The sequence below is a fragment of the Varanus komodoensis genome, unplaced genomic scaffold (genome assembly GCF_004798865.1).
Source record: "Varanus komodoensis strain SLA01 unplaced genomic scaffold, ASM479886v1 scaffold32, whole genome shotgun sequence".
Classification (NCBI taxonomy): Eukaryota; Metazoa; Chordata; class Lepidosauria; order Squamata; family Varanidae; genus Varanus; species Varanus komodoensis.
In genome coordinates this window covers 524,021-546,317 of record NW_025335798.1, presented here as the reverse complement: position 1 = coordinate 546,317, position 22,297 = coordinate 524,021, and the positions used below count along the sequence as shown (strand labels likewise).

At 46.8% G+C, this 22,297-nt stretch overlaps 1 protein-coding gene across 1 annotated transcript; it reads right to left on the bottom strand.

Moving 5' to 3' along the window:
- Positions 1 to 305: 305 nt before the first annotated feature.
- Positions 306 to 21,406, bottom strand: TBC1D10C (TBC1 domain family member 10C). Its single transcript, XM_044438431.1, has 9 exons — positions 21,147 to 21,406; positions 15,834 to 15,933; positions 13,681 to 13,788; positions 12,878 to 12,984; positions 6,905 to 7,019; positions 6,650 to 6,715; positions 5,930 to 6,119; positions 4,671 to 4,825; positions 306 to 1,541 (listed from the first exon to the last, which is right to left on the bottom strand). Exons 1-9 carry the CDS (start codon positions 21,335 to 21,337, stop codon positions 1,122 to 1,124), a joined length of 1,452 nt encoding a protein of 483 aa, XP_044294366.1. The 5' UTR covers positions 21,338 to 21,406; the 3' UTR covers positions 306 to 1,121.
- Positions 21,407 to 22,297: the final 891 nt, after the last annotated feature.

Below are 22,297 nucleotides of genomic sequence, written 5' to 3'. Positions count from 1 at the left end.
ACTAAGGGATAACAAGTACCTGGTCTTCTTTTGGGAGTAATGTCGGCAAATGAACAACTAGTTCACAATGGCTCAGTTCAGGATGGCTTGTGATGTGAGAACCATCTCAAACACAGTAGGCATTCCTGGTTGTGGAAATTTGCAGCTGTCTTCCTGCTTTGTTCAGTTGCTGGTTTTATTGATTGTTGGACTTGGCGTTGCAATGGTGTACAATCATTTCAGGTCTAACCTGATGGGACGTCCTTGTGTCTCACCCGAGTTGGGGTGGATGGTTTGTGATATGGTTTGTCAGAGCAGGGGCACTGTTTCTTGCCATTACTTATTTAATTTTTATTTATCTAAAAAAAATGTAGGCCACCCTCAAGGGTAAAATCTTTTCAAGGTGGCATACAGGATAAAAAAGATACAAAAATACACAATGTGACCTTCCATTCATATCTGTACTACTGTGCTCTCCCATCAGCCATCAACTGGTTTGCAAACTTCCTACCTGTACTTTTAAAAGACTATGACTTTGTGCAAAGCAGCCAACATCCTTGGGGAATGCTGAGAGATGGTCTTTCTCCCCCTTAAAAGATGCATAGGATCATACACATAGGCTACAAATTTCTATCTACTTACCTGAGAATAAACCTCATTGAATTCAATGAACTTGCTTCTGAGTAAACCTGCCTAGTATTGCACCCTTAAAAAAAAATAGGCTTGTTATGTTGCACATTTTCCCCTGAAATAAAGTCCACTTCATCAAAGGGCAAATAAGCATTATTTGGCATTGAGGTGAATAATACTAATTCGGAGGGGAAGCCGGATCAAAGCGTTCTGGATCTGCAAGGCTGAGGAGCCTGTGTCCTGGTGATCTGCATTGCTGGCGCTTGCCTGTGCTGGTTGAGGACAGTGGGAGCCGTAGTCCAACCCAGCTTGAAGGCTGTGACATGCTTAGGGAAAGAGAGAGGTTCCCAGATCAGGAAGTGTTCTTGGCACCTCTTTTTCTACAAATGGAGCACTAACATCAAGACACTGCTACACTACAGACAATCACTGTCCCTTGCATGTTAAAGGCAGGGCTATGTGACCAAGTCTGGGGAGTTTTCCTCAGAGGCCTGGCCCTGCTGTGACCTTGTTCAGAACCACGTCTCCACATAGAAGGATGACTTCCTCTTTCCAGTGCCCGAGTCCCGCTTTCCTTTTGCTGACTTCTCCGTGAGATGCAAGGTCTTCCCGCGTGTGTCCGGCTTCTTCCTAACCTGCCGTTTTTTCTTGCCCTCAGAGGTGCTTTCCATCTCCTCCTCCTCCTCCTCCTTGCGAGGTGAGGGGGGTGGCTCAACTCTGATCTGGGGGATGTGGAAAGTATGAGTGTGGCTGTCATGATCCTTCTGGTCTGTTTTCATATCCTCCAGTTGCTGTGCGTCGAAGATGGCCTTTGCGCCAGAGAGTCGATGCTCTGGGTTGTACTGGAATTCCGGCCGAGCTGCACGCAGCTTTGCCAGCTGGACTCTGTATTCACGCTCCAAATCACGCTCTGAGATGGGCACTTCATGGACCTGCCAGATATGAAGAAAGGAGAAGGAGCATTTTCTAGCATCTGAGGCCAAAAGCTTGTGACTCAAGGGAATTAGGAGTATGGAGCCTAGGGCCAGAAGAAGGAGACCACCAGTAGAGCAGTGGGGATGCTGGGATCCTAATGCCCAGAGTCTATAAGTAGACAAGAGGTGAGGTAGGAGGGGAACAGAGGGTAGCACCTGCCAGTGGACTGGAACAGAGGCAAGCAGAAGCTATGGTAGGATCTATTTTAGATTTCCAGGATATTTGCAGTTTCCAGTTAAGGGTTTCCAATGGTTTAACAACAGAAACAACAAACGGACTTCCCCCACTTAAGTTAAAAAAGCAGGCTGGCTTGGTGGGAACACAACTGTCCATTGCATGTGAAAGGATGTTTAAACTAGCAGCAGCTTGGCTACTGAGGACAAATTCTGAGGCTTCGTATGTGCTCAGAGGTACCTATTTCCTTGTCATTATGACTGCCTTCCTGAGTGATCACACAGGGCTGCAGCTTACAGAGCCTGGTGTCTAAGGGAAAACAATGCCGTTCTCTCTGCTTTACAGAGCCTGTCAAGTCTGAGACTACAGAGGGAGGCAGTCAGTTTGATGGAGGTGGCAACTCTGTGTGTGTGTGTGCATGCGTGTAAGTTTGTGCAGATGCATGTCTGTGAGTGCTCAGAATGGGCTGACCCAATGCATTTGGCTAATGCACCGTGCTGACACGGGGGCTAAATAATTTGGCCAGTGGAAGAACTGTTCTCTGAAGATCCCTTCATACACAGGTTTGCATAACAGTGCTCACACAAAAGTGTCACATGCACAACACTTTTGCAGGCAAGCGTCCCATATAAGTAGTAGGCCTCAAGGTTTGGCTGGGACACTCTGTCCAGGTTATTCTTGGAGATGATCCAGGAACTGATGCCGCATCACACTGAAGTGACCCTTAATGGCTATTGTTCAGCATGTCTGAAGATAGCAAGGGTGTAGGCCTTGGGAAAGGCTCAGGGCCCACTGCAAGTGTGATGGCTGTTGCAACCAGAAGTGCTTTCCCAAGGATGAGACCGCACTATCAGAGACGAAAGAAGCCACAGCAAGTTCAGCTCTAGTGCAATCAGCCTCCCCCTGCTGCCCTCTAGAGCTTTCAGAGTGCAGCTCCTCTGATTCCCAGCCAGTGAGCTCACTGGCCACTCTGGCTGGGGACTCTGGAAGTTGCAACCTGACTCCTATGGAGGACGCCAGGTGAGGAAAATTGGAGTATAGGGTCCCTCTTATGAGAGGAATGTGTGTGTAAAGTGGTGGTGGAAGGGTGGGTCAGATGTGATGTTATCCGCATGTATGAGAGATGCAAGTCTGTACAGAGATCACGTCTGGCCTTTCCTTCCCACCCTGCCAGAACAGCGGACTACAGAGGACTGATGTGAGGGGCACAGCCTGAATGGGCATTTGCGGGTCAGAACTTCATGTGGCATTACATTTTCTCTTCCTGCTGCTTTCTCTACCTCTGGTTGAGTGCTAATCTATGCAGCACAGGAAGCTGCACCCTTTAAACACCACATCCTTATCTTATCCTATCTAGAAGAAAGTTGGAGGCAGAAAGCAGAACTCACCCAGAAAAGCAGAGGCATAATCCCATGGTTTTGGGGCTACCAGTCTCAGATTTAGCTGAAGCTTGAACAGCTCCCCATAGGAGTGCTGCTGCAGCCACACTAGGGTTGCCCGCTTTTTAATCACCTCCTGCTCCTGCTCCTTCAACAGCAGCTGAATTTGCAGGCATTTGCAAGTGAGAATGCTTTTCTGCAAGCTGTGAAAACCTTGCTCTGCTTAATTTTGTATAACAAGATGCAAAGAAGGAGTTGGTTAACTGGCAACCCTAACCTACACACCCATCAAGAAGGAATCCACTTCACATTACAGGCAGGCAAAAGCAAGGAAGGGACCTCCTACTGTCATTGTGAAACTTAGGGTCTTTCAGTGAAAGACTGAATTGCAATCTCAGAAAGGGAATGTGGGCAACACTCCCTCTGTGGGTGGGGCCAAAATGGGACTCTCATCAACATTAAGCCAATTTAAAGGAAGCAGAACTGGATCACTCTGCAGCCCTTGCAAATATCTACTGAGCAACAGCCAACAGTCGCATGCCTGCTCACAAGAACAAGCAGCAAGTCTCAGTGTCTGTTTGGAAGCAAGAAGAAATGACTCACTTAGCAGCTTTTTCCCAGCCGCCTCCCCTCTTGGAAATATGCTTGTCACTGTGAATATGGATTAAAGGTATGGATGGATTAAAGGTATGGATTAAAGATGAGAATTCCCCAGAGAAGTGAAAGGAGCTCCCCCCCCCACCCCTTAGTATATGGAATGGGCTTCCACGGGAGGTGGTTGAAGCCCCATTGGTGAGGGTGTTCAAGGATAGGCTGGGCATGCACATGGTAGGCATGTCGTGAGCAAAGCTGGCTGTAGCCTGGGGTCAGACTAGATGGCCCCTTATCACTTGTTCTATTTCTCTGTTTCTTTGTTAGTGCTCATCAGGGGAAAGCTTTTCTCTTCAATCAGCTGCTATGTGGAGAGAAGATCCTTTCTCTAGGGGAGGGACAGAGTTTGGGAAGGAAACTGGTGGGCTGGAAGCAGGACCCTGCAGGCTGGAGGTTCGTCGATTTACAGTTTATGGTTTATGGTGGTGTAGACAATTCAGCTTCTGCTTGCAGCCCCCATACAGTCTAGAGCATGGGTCCTCAAACTACGGCCCAGGGGCCAGATCTGGCCCGCCATGTCCATTTGGACCTGCCGTGCGCACGCCCGCACGCCACCGCCCACCTCGCCCTGCACGCAGGGAGGCAGTGGTTTGCTCGCTCGGAGAAAACGAACTCCAAGCAAGCAAGCCGCTGTCTCGTGCACCCGCCTCAAGGTGCCTGCCTGCCCCATCTCCCCTCCCCTCGCCGTGTGCGCCTGCTCGCACCTCGCCTCGCCTCACCTTGCCTGCCACATGCCCCACCCCTGCCCCCGCGCCGGCCTGCGAGCACCGCCAGCACCACCTTTCTGGCCCGGCAGCATTCAACTGGCCCCCTGGTGGAAAAGTTTGAGGACCCCTGCCCTAGAGAGAAGCCCCAGAGAGGAGGCACGATGGTGGTTTCTACCTCAGCCATGAATGTGTCCTCTTGTAGGAGGTGAGCAGGGATGCTGCGCAACTTTTCCAGGGTCTCCACTAGTCCTGCACAGTCTCGCAGTTTGTCTGAGGAGCCCAGTGCCAAGCGGACTAACAACAGCCCCACACGAAACAGCACCTTGACCCCTGCCGAAGACATGTCAGACACAGAGTTCGAAGCCGTCAGGAATTAGAGGAAGCTTTTTGGGAGGAGGTAACACTTGGGATAAACCTTGTAATGGAAAGTTCTTTAATTGTAGTATGTTCTGTTATGTAGAGATATATAATATGTAATTAGTGTTATTAATTTTTACACTGTCATCAAAAATTGTAATGTTTCAGTTTTGTTCTTTTTTAATGCTGTGTTTTTTTCTATCGCACAGTAAAGCATTAGTAATAATAAAAAACATAGGAAGGTCTCCTATACCAGATCAAACTCTTTGCCCCTGCAGCACAGCAGTATCTCTCCAGGGTCTCAGGCAGAGAACATCTCTCCCATCTCCTCCTACCCAACCCTTTTGACTAGACGTACCAGAAACTGAACTTGCATGCAAACAATGTCTCAGTATGATAACCCATACTCATAAGCTGAATGTGGATTATGCTAGAAACAGGATTCATCATGTTGTCTGAACCCAGCTGCACTATCAGGTCAACATAAACAACCTATGAAGAGGAGCTATGTTGGGGTGTGAACTGTGGGTCATGCACCAGGCTTTGTTATCTCAGCTGGGCTCCGCTGGCACAAGCATGGTTCAATGTCAACTCACACTTAGCCCTTACTCAATTACCTGCTGGATAGAAGTTGGCTAAACATCCTGCAGCCAAAGAAGACATTTGGTTTTTAATTATCAATAACATCTGCTGTTTTCTTCTGAATAAATATTGAATGGAGTCTGTTGACTTCAAGGCTGAAGAACCTTGTGGTGGTTGGGCTCAGATGCTTCCCAGATTCAGACAGCATGGCTAATAGACTCTGGAAGCTGTATGTGCCCTACTCTGAGGTACTTATTTCAAAGTGTACACGGTTTGGTCTCATGCTCAGAGTAGGTTTCTCACAACTTCAAAGCCAATATTATTCCTTCAGCCCTCCACCAGATTGTACCAGCCACCCTGTGCCTGTCACATAGCTATTGCCCTGTAATACTGTTGAGAACAGTCCTGCTGAAATGAATGGGACAAGTTGGACTAACACTGCATGCAACCCGGTGTTCGTCTTCAGGTTCTGCTCCCGCTCCTGCTGCCACTCACCCTCACTCAGGAAGACGTCCCAGACTCTCAACACGGTAGGGAAGGGCAGCGTGCGGGCAAAGAGGCACAGAAACCACTCCGGCATGTAGAGCAAAGGGCCCACCCCATGCTTCTGCAAGTGCTTCAGTGCCTTGGGGCACACTCTGCGGAGGAGGGCCACAAACACTTCACTGTCCAGCAGCAGTGCCTCCTGCAGGAGAAGGGAAGGTATTACACGGAGCCATGCAGCACCCTTGTGCTGACCTTCAGCCACTTGGGACCCACAGACACCATCGTTTGCACTTTTCCAAATGAATGGCTCCTCTCCGTTTACCAGCTCTCCAACATCTCCACTGCCATTTTTATCCATGTATGCCTTTAGTGACAATGTGGCAGAAAAGGGAAAGTTTCTCCTGTTGTCCAAACCAGTGAAAGCTACACCTGTTGAATTCATGTCTTTCATACAGTGTAAAGGCACAAGAGCCTTACCTGGAAAAAGGCAGCCGCTCTGGTGATACTTGAAGTGTGCGCCTCACACAGCATGCTTCCGGGGGTCGGTCTCACCCCAATATCCTACATTCCCTCCATTGTCATTTTCTGGCATCTCTTTCAGAAGATGGGGGCCTTGTCAGAAGATGGGAGCCTGACTTGTCCCTGCATTTCTTTCAGGCCAGTAATGGCTAACCCACCGCAGCTGCCCCACTCCCAAGGAGATTCTCCCTCCTTCCCCAAATTTCTCACCATCTTGGGGCTGTAATAGCTGGGCAGGTAGTGCTCACAGATCTGCACCAGGCACCAGAAGGCTTGCTGGAAAAGACAAGGAGGCCGAATCAGTCACCCTTGCAGGCACATGGTGGTGGTGGGCAGGGCCCAGCCACAGGGGAAATGGGGACCTGCACCACTGGCCCGAGGCAAGCTCGAGCGGAGGGGCACGTGAAGGACTGGAGGCAATGGGAGAGGTGGGGGACCCAGCAAAGGGCTTTGGGCAGGACTCACCTCTGGGGGCATGTGCATGAGCAGCAGGGCACCCAGCGGCCCTTGGGCCTGGCAGTAGCCCTCCTGCGGCCGGTACACCGTGTAGGCCTTCAGCACCTGCAGAAGCCCTTGTTGCCTGGAAGGGAAGGAAGGGAAGGTTAGAGAGTGGCTGGCAACCGGCACATTCTCAACTCACACAATTAGACTGGTGAAATTGAGACGTGGAATGGGAATGCGTTTAAATTTGTATTAAAAGAATGAGTTTTAATACAATAGGCCCCATCCAATTTGATGGTAACAGATGGAATTCCCACTTTGGTTTGTACTGTACTTTACAATAAAACTTACTCCCAACAATACTGTTGCGATTTTTATCACATCAAAACTGAGAGTGAATGAAAAATACAAATAATGGAATGCCTGTAAATATATCAGCACTGCTCTTGGAAGGCAAGTGGACTCAGGTTCATTGATAGAGAGATTGGGAGGCTATGTTTGGGTTGCGCAGAGAAAGGTAGGAAAGACCCTTAATGAAATCCATAGGCCCCCTTTCTGGCTCCCTCCTCCCCATCTATTGATGCATTTAAACCATTTCTATAGCACCCTTCATCAAGTCAGAGTCCAGGGTGGGATGCTACAATATAGATAATGTCTTGTTTAAAACTGGATCTAGTGCAATAAAACATGAAGACTAACTCACTGGAAGAAATAGGAAGAGACACTCCTCCAGGATGGGAATCACTAGCTATTTATTATAATGATGAGGGTTTCAAAGGTGAGTATAGCATCCTGAATTTGCCCAGATACAAATGAGCAAGCAGCCCTGCCAGCACCAGTGCACCTCCTCCCCGTGCTGTCAGAATGAGGTGGGAAGCCCCAAGCCCTGCCAGAACCGCCCGTGCCTCCTCCACACCCAAGGACTAACCCAGCTTTCCGGGGTTGACTACTGATGTGAGCTCTTCCCACTTGATCCTGGCTTTGTTAGCCCAGGGCCACCATCTTGCAAGGCCCCACGTGGGCATGGGGGAGAGCAGCTGTTTTACATGCATACAGTCCCCAGCTGGTCTCTTGTCTCTCCAGTTCAAAGGGTCAGGTTGCCAGGGCTGGGGGCACAATTCATGGCCTGAGGCACTGGAGAGCTGCTGCTACTTCAAAGTGGCCACAGGAGGCAGGAGGAGACAAGAGTTTGGCCTGGCTGAGGCAGGGATGGTCTTCAGGGTAGGCATGTTTGGGCCCCGTCCCCGGGTCCACAGCCCAACAGGGGCCCACTGAGAAGACTCTGCCGGGGCTTTCTCCTCCTCTTCATCATTGCATCCTGCTTGCTCATTGAGCTAGGCAATGATGGTGAAGGGGAGGGTGGGGGATGCCCACGTGTGTCCTGCTGGCCCGGCAAGCGGAGGAGCAGGGGGAGCCATGATGAGAAAGAGCAGGAGCAGCAAGAGCCATCAGGGAGCAGGCTAATGAGGTTGCCTTGCCCATGGGCTCTCAGGGCAGGTAGCTTCCCATGTTCCTATAGCACTAACGGGGCTTCAGAGCTCAGGGACCCAAAGAAAATATTGCAGGGCAGTTCAAAAGGCAGTCCAGAAGTGAACACACTCAAAACCTACCCAGCAAGAATAAAAAATATTTCAAAGAGGGATCAGAATAAAGACTCTTAAGCTCCCTCTTGGGGGCAAAACTCCTTGGAGGCATTCTCATCCCAGATTTATCTTTCACTTGCTTTCCTGATAAGCAGATGGAATTGCAAACTGTACTTTCACAGAAGTATCAATTTGCATCTATTTCAAAATCAGTTAAAATGCAGCCTTTGGGCCTTTCCATGTGTAATCTTTCCTGGCCTTTCTGCAAATGCCAATATATCCAAGGGGAAAAGGGTCATACCAACTTTATTATAGAGCTACAGCATAGAATTAGTACTCCAAGCCAGATAGAATTGGCTACAGGGTCACAAACTGTATGCAGTTTTTTAATTGCAAGTGACAGAATAATGCCAAAACGTGGGGTAAGAAAAAGAAAGCCCTAAAATAACAAATATAAAGCTTTCTACTCCATCCCTGGTTCTAAAGAAAGAGCATGCCAATTACATTGTTTACTCCACGTTATAAATCTAAAAAGTATGACATTTGTTTTTTCCATTATATGATGTCAAGTTTTCCGGGAGATGTCAGCTGTACTCTGTGTGATGTATCTATGTATGTATTTAAACTTGTGTATACCGTCCCATCACCGACATCTCAGGACAGTTCACAATAACAATAATAAAATAAGATAAAAAATAAAAGCAGCACAGCATCCAATAATAAATATAAAACCACAATTAAGACCATTAGCAATTAAAATAGTGGGGAAATAACAAGTGCTGTATGCACAGTGCTGAGTGCAGTGTAACTCCAGCTGCTGCCTATGCAGAATTCCCATTAAAGACATCGGGACTGCCTTGCTGCAAGATAAGTTCCACTCATTTATTTTCTTCCTGTCATTGTTTTCATACCCCACCTTTTTCCTGCAAGTCACCCAGTGAGCTTCATGGCCAGGTGGGGACTAGAACCCAGATCTCCTTGGTCCCATTCAGCACTCTAACCACTAGACCACACTGACCCTTTTTCCTGTCTCTTGACACTGGCCAGCCAGATGCCTCTAGAAGATCAGGCAGAGTATGATAGCTCCCTGTTTGCCTCTATTAATTTTAACTGAATATAGCTTCTATTTTTCTATCATGCTTGCAGAACCCAATTTGATGTAGGGGTTAGAGTAGAATTGGGAAAATTCAAATCCAAATTTCCGGACAGACATGAAATTCACTAGATGACTTTGGACTAGTTACCTAACTCACAGGGGACAAGATGGTGGGAGAACCATCAATGTTTCCCTTGCATTCCTTGGAGGAAATGTGGAATTCATTATTTGTTGTTTTTTCTCTGGAGAGATTTAGGCAACTTGGATTGGCGCAGCAGAGCTTTCAAGTTTGTTATCTAATGTATAAAGATCATGTTCTTGATAAATTATCTTTATAAATTAGATAATGAAGCATGTCATAGCCAAAACTTTGTTTTCATTTATGAGATCTAGAGATTTCCGTGAATTTAATTTTTGCTCACAAAACATGCACACGTGCCCTTTGGGAAGCACTGGACACAAATGAATGCACACTGGAAAATGCTTAAAGAGATGAACATGCACTTGTGTTCATCTCGTTTCTGATTCCTAGTTTGATGTGCACAAATGTTTTCCATAGATTGAGCCACGTTCATCTATGGAGCAAAGTTATGCAAATTTGGAAAAGATCGTGCAAAACTCCCATTCACCTGGAGCTCAGTTTGCTCGGATTTCTTGATTGCACAGAGCAAGAAGTGAATGGCGATCAGGCATGAAAGGAGTGGTGAGGCAATATTCTGGAAACCTCAGGGCTCCCAACCGCCATTCACTGCCCATCGCTAGAAGCCATGCTTGGAGATGTGTCCCTCTCACCTCTCTGTTACTAAAATGGGTTAATAAGAACATGGGGACTAGCTCAGACTGTTTGTTCATCCAGCTCAGCCTTCCCCAGCTCGGTGGCCTTCGGAGACGTTTTGGCCCACAGCTCCCAGAATTTCCATCCAGCAGGGCCATTGCCTGGGAATCCTGGGGTGCAGTCCAAATGTGTCTAGAAGGCATAAGTCTGGGGAAGGCTGATCAAGCTCGATATTGTCCTGTCTGTGTTGCAGGGACTCTTCCGGCTTTCAGGCAGAAATAGTCCTCCTTCTACCCCACCCTTTTAGCCAGAGGTGCCCAGTACTTTCTGCTGCGCTCAAAGCAGTGGATCTTTCCTCAGCACCAAGGTACATACATCTGTTCAACTGCAGGATGGGTAAGGGCCACCTTCCAAGAAGTCTATTTAAAAATAAAAGCAGAAATGGTTGCTGCAAAGAATGGAAGCTCCTCTACTTACATTCACCCCGGTTTCATTTTAAGCACTAACCAAGTTTTCCAGTTTTCCAATAGAATTCACTTGCCCTCTAAAGCAGAGATGGAGAATGTGTGGCCCTCTTAATATGGGGACTTCAGTTCCCATCAGCCCAAGTAGCCAATGGTGAGGGATGATGGGAGTTGCAGTCCTACAATACCTGGAGGGCCACATCAAGGAAAAAACACAAAAGAACAATCTGAAACATATGGGTAACAAAGAGGACGACTTTGAGAATAGATCTTTATCTTACCTTCCCCAAAACAAGCAGGTTTCCTCAAACAACACATGCATTATTTCAGAATCTAATTCAGATCTCCTCCTTTTCATCACCCCTCCCTTCACACTGTAGGTTGTTTGCCTTTTAAAATCAATTTTACCAATGCTGTCTTGCTCTTTTATCTGATTTTAATATTTGCTGGGTGTGTTAAACAAATAATCATTGGTTTCTTCAACTGTAAAAATTGGTTGGGGAAAACCTTTTAAAAGTGGAGTTAAAAGGAAAAGGCATTCTCACCTATGCGTGGCTGACTTCTAGTTGAGATGTGGGGGTGGGGTGAGAGAAAACCTGCAGCAGACCTTGTTTTGCATGTCTTCTGGATGCACCCAGGACCAAACCCCAGGTACAGTTCCATGCGCTAAATATAGCTGTTTGTAGACATCCTTTAATCAAGGCCAACAAATAAGGGAGTCTCTTTGACTATTTTAAGCGCAATATTATATTTTTAAGGTTTTTGGGGTAAAATTTCCATTAGTGGGTAGTATAGAAATGTGATACATGAATATTTTTTCACACTGCATTGCTCCAGTCCTGAAGGGCAGGGAGTTTTGTGTGTGGAAACACAGATGTTTCCCGTAAATGCAACAGCTGCAGCAAGAGCTGGTGGAGCATTTCATCTGGAGGTTTGTACCCAGTGTATAGCTATATAATAGTCTGGCCATTGCTACTGTTACCATAGAAGAAGCTTATTAGTGTCTGACAGGCCCCCTTTGCCAACTGGATTGCCTATGATGGGAATGGTGGCAAGCAACCCCTTCCCCTGCAGTACCATAATACCATTTGATTAACCCTTGTCTTGTCTTTTGAGTTTTTTAACTTCACCACACATGTTGGGGGCTCTAGAACCACCATAGCTCACAGTCTGTGTGTAATTTACACACAAGTAGACCTACAGCCTCGTTCTTCTAGGACAGTGTCACCATCTGCCTAGTCATAAACATGCCTGGGATTACAAAAGGTTCCCAAAATTGGTATAAGAAGAGTTTTGTGGGGTACTTTTGTAATCCCAAACAAAGAAATAATAGACAGTTACGTGCAGATCATTTTAGTCTCTTTTGAAAGCCAAGAGGTTGAACTCAAACCTGTAGCAAACAGAATTACAATCTATGGAGGAAAAGATTTTTATGCTGGTTTAAATTTGAAGGCCAAACTACTGCTGTGCAGAGCAAAAGTCAATAGGTTAAACATTGCTTTGCCGATTGTATTGCAATACATAGCTTCAGGGAAGCTTAAATGTTAATTACACATAGTTTCTGAATGCTGAAAGCCATTCTCATGCTGACCAAAACTTTCTGCACTTTCAGCAAAAACAAAGGCCTTTCATATGTAGCATTTTCCTTCCTTGCTTTTGTCTGGGGTAACAAAATGACCCCAAATGCAACTAATATATAGTTTCTTATTGATATGCAATGACCATTAAAATTTGTGTACTCTCCCTCTACAGTACTGGAGTGTACAAGCACCCTGATTCTGGTTTTTTAAATATAATGTGAGCACTATATTGTAATATAAACTACCATTCTAACATTATGTAGCCTGCCCAGCCTTCTCCTTTTGAAGGCAGCAGATACACAGTTAACATTTTATTAAGTGAACAAATGTGATCTGCTGGAAGGTCTTCTACTCAGCATCCACAGCTTCTAAACCCTGTGGAGATTGATTCAAAATGAAGCTAAATACTAGAGCCACGCTGGATCAGACCAAGAGGTCACCTAGTCCAGCATTCCAGTGATCTGTCTCTTGTCTTCGTGCTCCTAAGCCTCTCACTCACCCAGGCCCCTCTGGTGACAGGAACATCTCATGGAAGGGGAACTGGCGATGAATGTCCTTAGTGATGGTCTCTACCCATTGAGGGTCACCAGGTACTTCATGTAGTTCCTGCAACATCAGAAAATAAAGTCAGAGCAACCTGGATGGGAGAGCTACTGCTTTAGTACATATTTCTAAGAGGAAGAAGAAGAGAAAGGAAAGAGAAAGAGGCTGGCAGGCTGGCTGGCTGACTAGAGAGAGACAGGGCCTTTCTAGGTGGTAGCCTCATATTTCTAGAACTCTCTCTCAAAGGATGTACATAGGATCCCATTTTTGTCAGCTTTAAGCGGACCTTTGTTTCAGCCAGCATTTTACTAGAAGTACTATGTTAGGTTTTAACCTGCACTTGCTTTTTATTTTGTACCTCCATTTTTTATGTTTTATATTTTTTGATTATATTTGTAAGACACTTTGGGAGCAGCTCCACCTGAAAGGTAGCATACAGCTTCTTAAATAAATTACAACCAAGAGTCTTAGTAGTCCAATCCTATGTATGTTTTCTTGGAAGTAAGTCCTGCAGTGTGGTGTGGTGTGCAGAGTGTTGGACCGAGACTCAGGAGATCTGAGTATTCAGTGTAGCAAGTATAAATAAAAGTCACCCAGGAACAGCAGAGTAATAGATTGCAAACAAACAAAACAAAAGGGAGAATTAAATGAGGTTTTGCAGGAAGAGATGTGAATTAGGAAAAGGAGGCGAGAGCAGAACCTGTAGCAAGTAAGGATCAGAACTGGGTGAGGGCACAGTCAAATGAGGTGTGGCCCTACCTGGTATTTTCCACGGTTCTCCTCCATTTTGACCTGACCTCCGCACAACAGGGGCCAACAGCGGGCACGCACAGACGAAGGGATCCCTTTCCGGCACAGCAGCTTCACCTGAGCCAACAAACCTCGTCAACAAGCAGCGCCCCTGCACAGAGCCCGTCCACAAAGGCCCTCGATCTGGTGCCCTCACAGGGCCAGCAGCCAAGACCGGGACCATGAGGTCTTGGCCAGGTTCCATCTCATCTGGCCTTCCATGCTTTTTGATGCCTGCAGGAAGCCACTGACTGTCTGGAGATCTTAGAGTGAGGAGCCATCAGTATGTCGATGACACTCACCCTTTGCTCTCCTTCTCACCTAATTCAGTTGAGGTAGCAGAAAGGTTAATGCAGGTTTCCACACCCCAGTGTCCTCCCGATACTCCCATAATTTCCTGCCATTATTCCCACTAGGTGACTGGCAGGGAATGATGGGATGTGACATTCAGTATATCTGGAGGGCATCAGAGAGAGGGAGGGCTGCTAAACTGATACCTGGGAGAAGTAAAGCACTGGATGAGTGCCAATAAACTGAAGCTGAGTCCTGGCAAGGTGGAGATCTTGTTGGCGTGAGGATCGTGAATCCATGGAGGAGACATTTAATTTGTTTTGGGTGAGCTTGTCCCTGCAGTCAGTGGGGGCCAATGGCTCCACGGTCAGTGGGCAGTGTATCCACTCCGGGTTTTAGTCTGAACTTTTAAAGAGCTATCCATGGTCCTGACCCAATTTTTATACTACCAGCCTCTACTGCCATCATCCCCCAGTGTGGGCTATGCTGGCTATATTTTGCCACTGGATGCCCAAGTGGCATTGGTGGTGTGGGGAGCGCCTTCCACTAGCTGAAGCAGTAGCCAGCCATGCCCGCTGCCGTAACTGGGACAGTAGTCCGCTGCTCTGCTGACCTCCAGAGTGGATCACCTGAACTTGCTGTACTTGGGGTTGCCTTTGAAGACTTCATGGAAAGGGCAGTTACAGCAAAATACAGCTGCTATCAGGGACCAGGGAGGGGAGCATCTTCTGCAGGGCTTAAACAGCAGTGCCTGCTTCCCGTCCATTTCAGGGGACTGGTGCGCTGTTGCGTGCCCTTGAAGAACTATATAGCTTGGGACCTGGGTACCTGAAGTGACTGCCATTTGATGTTCAGCCCACCCTTCCACAGATTCCTGGTGGGCTTACAAATAGCTACAATTCATTTATTTATTTAAACTTTTCTAGACTATCCCATTACCAAAATCTTGGGATGGTTTAACAATACAAAATGTAAAATAAAACACAGCATCCTAAAAATTCAACTAACTACAAAAACCCCAATTAAAACCATCAGGTCTTAAAACTTTGGGAAAATAAAAAGGTTGGCAAATGACAAACTGAAACCAGTGCAGTACAAATGAGATTGCTGGGCCTCGCCACACACATACAGAGTGTATAAAAGCTGTCAGTGGGATGAAAAACACCAAGCAGCCCGAGAAGAGCAGTATCAGGCGTCTTTGGCTGGCACTGGAAAGGATTGCCAGCTCTCACACACTGCAGGGGTTGTGATAGCATCTTCTTGGTGCCCTCTCTCCCCATCTGAAGCAAGCTTGGCAGGACTTGGGGTGGGGGCTGTCTCGCTTTTGGCCCCCTGCCTCTGGAATGCTCTCTCCGGGGAAGCTGCTCTGGGGCCTTCTGTCAATTTGGCGGCAGACAAAGTCCATTTACATTTCTTCCCCTGGCTTTTTAATTTAATTTCAGGTCTTTTCATTCACCATTTAATTTAATCAATGTTATGTTGCAGTAGTGTCTGCTGGACTTTTCGGTTCTTATTTTTGTCATGTGTTCTCTTTCTTTGTTCTTGAGTGACTTTCTAGCGTGCTAGCATTTTACTGCATTTACGGTGGTTAGCTCTGGAAACAGTATTCCTGAAGGATGGGATAAAAATTCCAGGGAGAGTAAGGGAGAGAAGAAGAGAGCCAGGCTGATCTTAGCTGACTGTACCTCAGCAATCTGGCACTGCTCCATTTGGAGCCATTATCCAGGGCTGTCGCCCTGTTGGGAAGCCGTGCGTGCCTGTGTGTGTATGAGAGAGAGATCGCAAAGAGATAATTTAAGGCTCTGATTAAAGAATACAGCGGAATCACTTGCCTTTCTGTAGCGCCGAGCCATAGTCTTCTCCCAGTGAGCTGTCATGTCCAGCCACTTGGCCTCACGGTGCCGGATGAGCTCAACGGGGAGCTGACCTACGCTGTGCAGGTGAGAAAGAATAGCAAGGCTGAGAGCATCTCCCAGAACGACCTTGAGAAGCTGCAGTGCTCCCCTGTTCCCCTTCCCTCACTTCCCAGCATTTGCTTGCAACATTCCCTTCATGTCTCCAGAGAGGCACCTCACAGGCCATTCCAGGTGGGCTCTGTACCTGGATGGCTCCCATGCACTGCTTTCCTGACCCCCCGTTTTTCTTGCAGTACTAACCCCTGAGGGCACAGCTAGTTGACGGGGAGCTGGATTTTTATAATGAGCTCCAGTTCATTTTGGCAACTCAGCTCTGGCAAGGAGAAGCATTTTCCACAATGTGCTAGCCCATTTCTTTGAAAGCTGGTCTGGCTCATCCTAATTGCTTGATCATATTGTTTTGGGAACCTTGGTGAAAATAAACAAATATTTTGGATGAAACAGCGAGTAACAGAAACAAACAACAATGTCATAGTGAGATATGATCCCTACACAGGAGTGGGGCAGTCATTCCCTGTAGTGATCACTTATCATCTTTAAAAAGGGTGGGGGGTCTTCATCCTAAGACTCCTTTTGTCTGTCTTGAGATGACAGAGGAAGGTCCTCCACAGCCACCTCAGCATCTCTTCCCTTTTTGGTGCAAAGGCAACACCAAGCCGCATCAGACAAGGGCTGGTTTGCAGGATCACAGGCTCATCACAGGTGCTTACGGATGAGGCTTCTCTGGGGCAGGTGTGCCGTGCTTTGTTTATGGAATTTTACAGGGGTCCAGACAATGTTGTTTTCAGTTTGTATTCCTCTGTTTTCCTATTGCTTCTTCCATATCTTCTCTTACCAGAAGAAGAAATCAGCCAATGAAGACAAAATAGTTGCACAACGCCTTCTGACTGTTTGCATGAGGAACCCTCTACCTGCAAGCACCTGAAGTCTGATAAAAGGGATCAGAGCCTGCGGGGTGGGAAATGAGGCACCCGCTTTCTTTCCACTTTTACCATAAGGAGATCTGCCTTGCGGCAGGGTCCCCACAGAATGTCCATCTCGGAAAAGAGAAGGTGCCTTGTCCACCAGTGCTTGCTACGGTGTAGAAAAATGATTCTTCTGGGCAGTAGTGAGAGTGAGAAACATGCGTGGAAAGTGTTCACCTGTCAAAGGCCACAGCTCCTTGGGGGCAATGTGCTGGGGAATGGGCTGGCCCACAGCCAAGATTGCACAAGGTCATCTCTGTTCCCTCTTACTTCTCCTTCTTCTCCACCCAGCAGGGAATAAACGGTTCTCACCAGAGGTCTGAACTTACAGCTTGCAGTGGGCTCTGAAATTAGTCTGAGGGCTAAAACCACAGGCTAAAACCACAGGTTCTCCATCCCTGATGTAAAGCACAGGCTATGATCCAGACTAACCTGGGAGAAAGCTCTATTGAACTCAGTGAGAGTTTCTTATGAGAAGCCATTCAAAGATTGCACCGTGGATAAGCAAACCATGGCTACCTAAGGGTGCAAGCTCATGTATGTTTGGAGGGGGGGAAATCCCAACATTCCCCAGCCAGCCATGGTGTTTAAACCCTGTAAAGTACACAGTGGGAGAGTGCCATTGCACCATTGCACTCACGATCTGCTCTGGGTAGCCACTGTGCCAACAAAGTGCTGGACTAGATAGCCTTTGGTTCGATCCAGCACAGTTCTCTTAAGCTCTTATGCCACAAAGTCTCTCTTTTGGTTTTGCTACAACAAACCAACAGAGCCACCCCACTGGAAATGTTAATGGGTGCAATGCATGTGTCTCCTTTGCAAGCAATCCTGGGAATTGGCCTTCTCTGAGGAGTTGGGGAGGGGGGCTCTCCTGTGCACATAATCCATCAGGGGAAGCCGAGAAAGTGTGAACAGTGCAAAACTGAACCGGCACCGCAGTGCAGATGCAACGGTGATGTAGAATTGCAGGGCTCCTGAGTCCCCTCTGCAGTTCAATGCTTTGCAGATATGCAGAGCCAAGGAAACTTTGCCACTAACCACTGTAACCACCACCCTTGTTGCTATGGTGCGCAAGTTGCCATGGACACAGTGAGAGGATGTGGCTGTGTGGCATTTCTAAAACAGGAAGTGTTAGTTAATAGGTAGGCAAAGGTTTTTCCTATCAACTGCACCTTCTTCTTTACAGTAAATCATATCTCATGTGCGGGCTTATCCCAGCCTACACATACCTCCATTGGGAGTTGACCTGCAAGGTGACTATGGAAGCAATCTAGTATACATTTGTATATATGAGTAATGCTTTACAGAGCTGTCAGAACATATTGGACCAAAGAGAGCAAACGTGTAACCTGAGCTGCATCCAAGTGAGGAAGAAGAAAGGAGACAGCCATTTAACAGAGACAAACTATGTCTACCGGCAATCCAGATTCTAGTTCGCAGGCAGCAGTGGAAGGTTTTGCTGAGTTCTGTTATGCAAGAAGTTAGTCTGGATAGTGTTGAGGGTGATGATGATGAAATAGCCCTTCCTTCCTTTCTTGCTTGCTTGCTTGCGAGTCCACATGTGAAAAGGCTTTGCTAAGCAGTTTCATTTTCACATATCTGTTTTAGTAGCAGCATTTATCCTCCTCCCAATAACAGTCTTAATGCTATAGTGAAGAGCAATATGCTCCTCAAGAGATGCTTGCCAGCCACTCCAAGCTTGACTAAGGAAGCCTCAGAGGGCAGCATCTCCCCACTGCAAAGGGCTTTGAAGTTTCTTAAACCCAAGAACTTGCCCTCCACCCCACCCCACCCCACACCGAGTAGCAGTGAGAGAGAGTAAATGCAACGCAGGAGGGGTGATTTCCCCTGAAAATGTCCACATGCTGGAATCAGGCTTTGAACCCTCTCCACTGCCATGATAGGAATTCTTTAAAAGCTTCCCTTTTAACATGGGAGGGAGAAGGGTAAGGGTAACAGGGAAAGGCAGGGCAGATAGGGACTTGCTGCAGACAGACGGTTCCCCAGTCTCAATGTACACAAATCAGCTGGTGAAGGTTTTAGTGCAGCAACGAGCTGAACATGACCAGATGCTCGTTGCTTCAAATCAAACTGCTGCGGAAGGGACAGCAACAGGAGCTGGTTCAGAAGGTGCCCATCCCACTGGAATGAGGAATCTGGTAAAACACTTTGCTATCCCAGGTTCCAGTCTGAATGGTTGTCCCACCCTCCCTCTCTTGGTTGCAACTTGCAGGAGTTACAGTTTAAACCATCCAGAGGATACTAGTTTGCTTAACCGACAACTAACACCTTACCATTTCTCAGTAAAGTGGGGCATTTGAGATTCTAGACCGAGTGCTCAAAGTGCAGATTAAGTTGGCAGGTCTCTAACCTGCAACACCTGGTTTAGTTTCACCAAGAGAAGTAAAAGACACAAACGTCATACATAGCCCTATCTTAGTTGGGGTTTGGAGTGACACCAGGCCATATCTTAAATGATAGCTATTACCATTATCTGCCTCAGCACAGCCAGAGAAGTAGCTGAAATTGCATTGCACTGCAACAAGGGAAAGTCACAAATACATGAATGGATAATGAGATAAATCAGCACTGATTGCCCTACTGGCTGGTCTATTATCTGTGTAAATCTGACAGTCTGAAGGAGTATTTAGGGATACTGAACTCTGAATCAGAGTTAATTGCCTTTGCCCCAGAGAAAACAGTTTAGTTGCTGTCACCCTGATTTAACATGTCTGATTTACCTGATTTCTACAGGTAGAAACAATTTTCCATCCTTATGCAAGCAAATGAATATATCCACATGTTCGTCCACTGCTTGGTTCATCCAGACCTCACTGGAGCTGGGTGTTTTCCTCTGTCTGTCTGTCTGTCTGTCTGTCTATCTATCTATCAGGTGTGGATAATTTAAGCTGATGCTAGGGCTCTTATATAATAAAACTGGGACCAGGTTATATTTAATACTGTCTGATGTGAATCATTATCTGTAGGAAAAGGCAAAAGAGATCCAGTGTTTTGAGTAACAGGGATCTTAACCCTCTTTGCTTTTCTCCAAAAATAGTACCCTTTTGCATTCTCCCAAATAGCCGCTATTTGTTTAAATTCAACATGACAGAGTGCATGACATTTCTTGTTCCCTAACCCACAAATTTTCTCCTTCTACAATTACCAGTATGTCCTTGAGTTAAACTAAATGTGAAGACTCATTAGTCATTAGGTTTTTACTCACTCATCTTAAATTGAATTTTGTGCTACATTTATTTATTTATTTATTTATTTATTTATTTATTTATTTATTTATTTCTGGGAGAATGGCACTAGCAGAAACACTGAGTGGTGCTGTCAGGGCAGGACTTTCGGGCACATGTCTAGGGCCCTACTCAGCAAGAGAGTTCCCAGCATGAGCTAACAGGGTAGCCTACAACATTTTGAAGTAAAAGGGAGCCCTTCTTGGAAGCACATTGAGTCTAGAATGTAACAGGTTAGGAACAGGATAGGGCAGGGTACCGGATCCAAATTGGTGTCACCTAAGTTGGTTGAACTCCAACTCCTAGTATCCCCAAGTAAGTATGACTAGCTGGAGATGGTAGGAATTGGAGAGCACCTGCTGGGGAAGGCTAGGGCAGAGTATAGCAGTGCAACTGTTGACTTTTCCCCAGGATGCTTATCACTCCTGAAACACCTGAGTAGTTGATCTTCACTAATGACCTTCCATCTGTGCAGTTCACTGGAGAAAAGGTCAGGATTTAAATTAAAGCAGCCATGGGTGGGCTCACTGTCTCACAGTCCTTTTTCTCCATCTATTAAGTGTTTATGAAATTATCCCTTCCTTTGAGTTAAATCAACAGGATGTATGGATTATCGTGGAGATGTGTGGATATAGCTACCCAGGAAAGAATGAACGTATTCAAAGTACAGTGCTTGCTATATGCCGGAAACCTATGAATATTGCAAACTGGCCCTGCCAAAAATGCCTGGCCCTGCCAAGAGTCTAGAAATAAATATCTTGAAATGGTCTTTCCTAACTTGTTGGTCTCCAAATATTTTCAGATGACAATTCCTGGCTCTAATAACTATCTGCCTTGCTGGCTGAGGCTGACAGGAGTTCTAGTCCAAAACATCAGGAGGGAGAAGACTATCTTTGGGAGGAATAAAAGCTTTCTGAAATCTGGAGAACAGATTCCATGTGTCCCTCTCAAAAACCACACTCATGCACACTAAAGCATCCCCACCCAGCTCCCCTGGCGGGCTAGTTGTCCTTTCTTACCCATTCTGGAGGCTGCTGCCCCCAATAAATCCATAGCGATCAGTCTGGCGATATGGAGGCATCCCATTCAGCTCTGAGTCAGAGCCAAGGGAGCTGACATCATCCCGCAGGGAGAAATCAAAGGCATCTGGTAGATCAGCCACGGCTTGGCTTACGTCAAGGGTCTCTGCTGAGAGAGAGGGGTCTGACATCCTTCCCCAGTGGGAACTCCCAGACCGATCTGGCTTGTATATCCTGCTCACTTATCTCATGCTGGTTAGCGCTGGGCCCTGGGCTTTGCCTCTGAGCAGCGCAAGACACCTTGTGTCTATGGATGCGTCACTCGTCACTCTTGTTGTGACTGAAGTTCCGCACAAGCTATTTCCTCCCACAACCATTTCCTGATGCAACAGGCCACCCCAGTGTACTGCTGCAAAATGCCGAAAGAGCTTCAACTACCGGGCGGTATAGAAATTAAATGAATAAATATTGCAAGAGCACTGCAAAATGGGCACCGGGGAGGGGAGCAAGAAAGGGTGGCAGAGAGCAGTAAATACTGGAGGTCCTCCAGGCTGTTTCTGAGAGGAGCTTGGAAGGCAGCAGACACAACCCCAGCTGATGCCCTCACTTGGTCTTAGTGTCCCAGCCGCTGTAGGCCTGAGTATCTGCCTTGCCTAGGCGCATACCTTGCATTCTGCAACGCCCCCTGCTGGACACTTATGAGTGTAACTAATTTTTACCTTTATATTGTTCTCTCCCCCTTTATATCCTCACAACATATATATATATATATATATATATATATATATATATATATATAGAGAGAGAGAGAGAGAGAGAGAGAGAGAGAGAGAGAGAGAGAGAGAAGAAAGAGACTGACCCAGAGTCACAGAGGGAGCTTCAGTGGTACATGGGGATTTGAACCAGGGTCTCCTCAATCTCCGTCTGACACTGTGTGCGCAACATCACACGATCTCTGTCACAGCCTGGCTGCTGTTGGCTTGCAGGGCTCACATTCCAGGCATGGGCAAGGCCAAAGACAACAAGGGTGAGAACAAAATACCAGCCTAATTCAGCTTAAAGTTCTTGCTGCCACTAACTAAATTTCACAAGCCACATTTTAGAATGGGGGAAAACTTGCACAATGATCTCTGGTGGGAGAAAGCAGGTGA

What these genes read in the sequence shown, in the direction of transcription:
- TBC1D10C (XM_044438431.1), bottom strand. Translation starts at nt 21,337, where the DNA reads ATGTCAGACCCCTCTCTCTCAGCAGAGACCCTTGACGTAAGCCAAGCC. An exon ending in AGAACCGTGGAAAATACCAG is followed by an intron (nt 12,985 to 13,680) that starts GTAGGGCCACAC and finishes CTGATGTTGCAG; the next exon opens with GAACTACATGAAGTACCTGG. An exon ending in CTGTCACCAGAGGGGCCTGG is followed by an intron (nt 7,020 to 12,877) that starts GTGAGTGAGAGG and finishes CTTCCCTTCCAG; the next exon opens with GCAACAAGGGCTTCTGCAGG.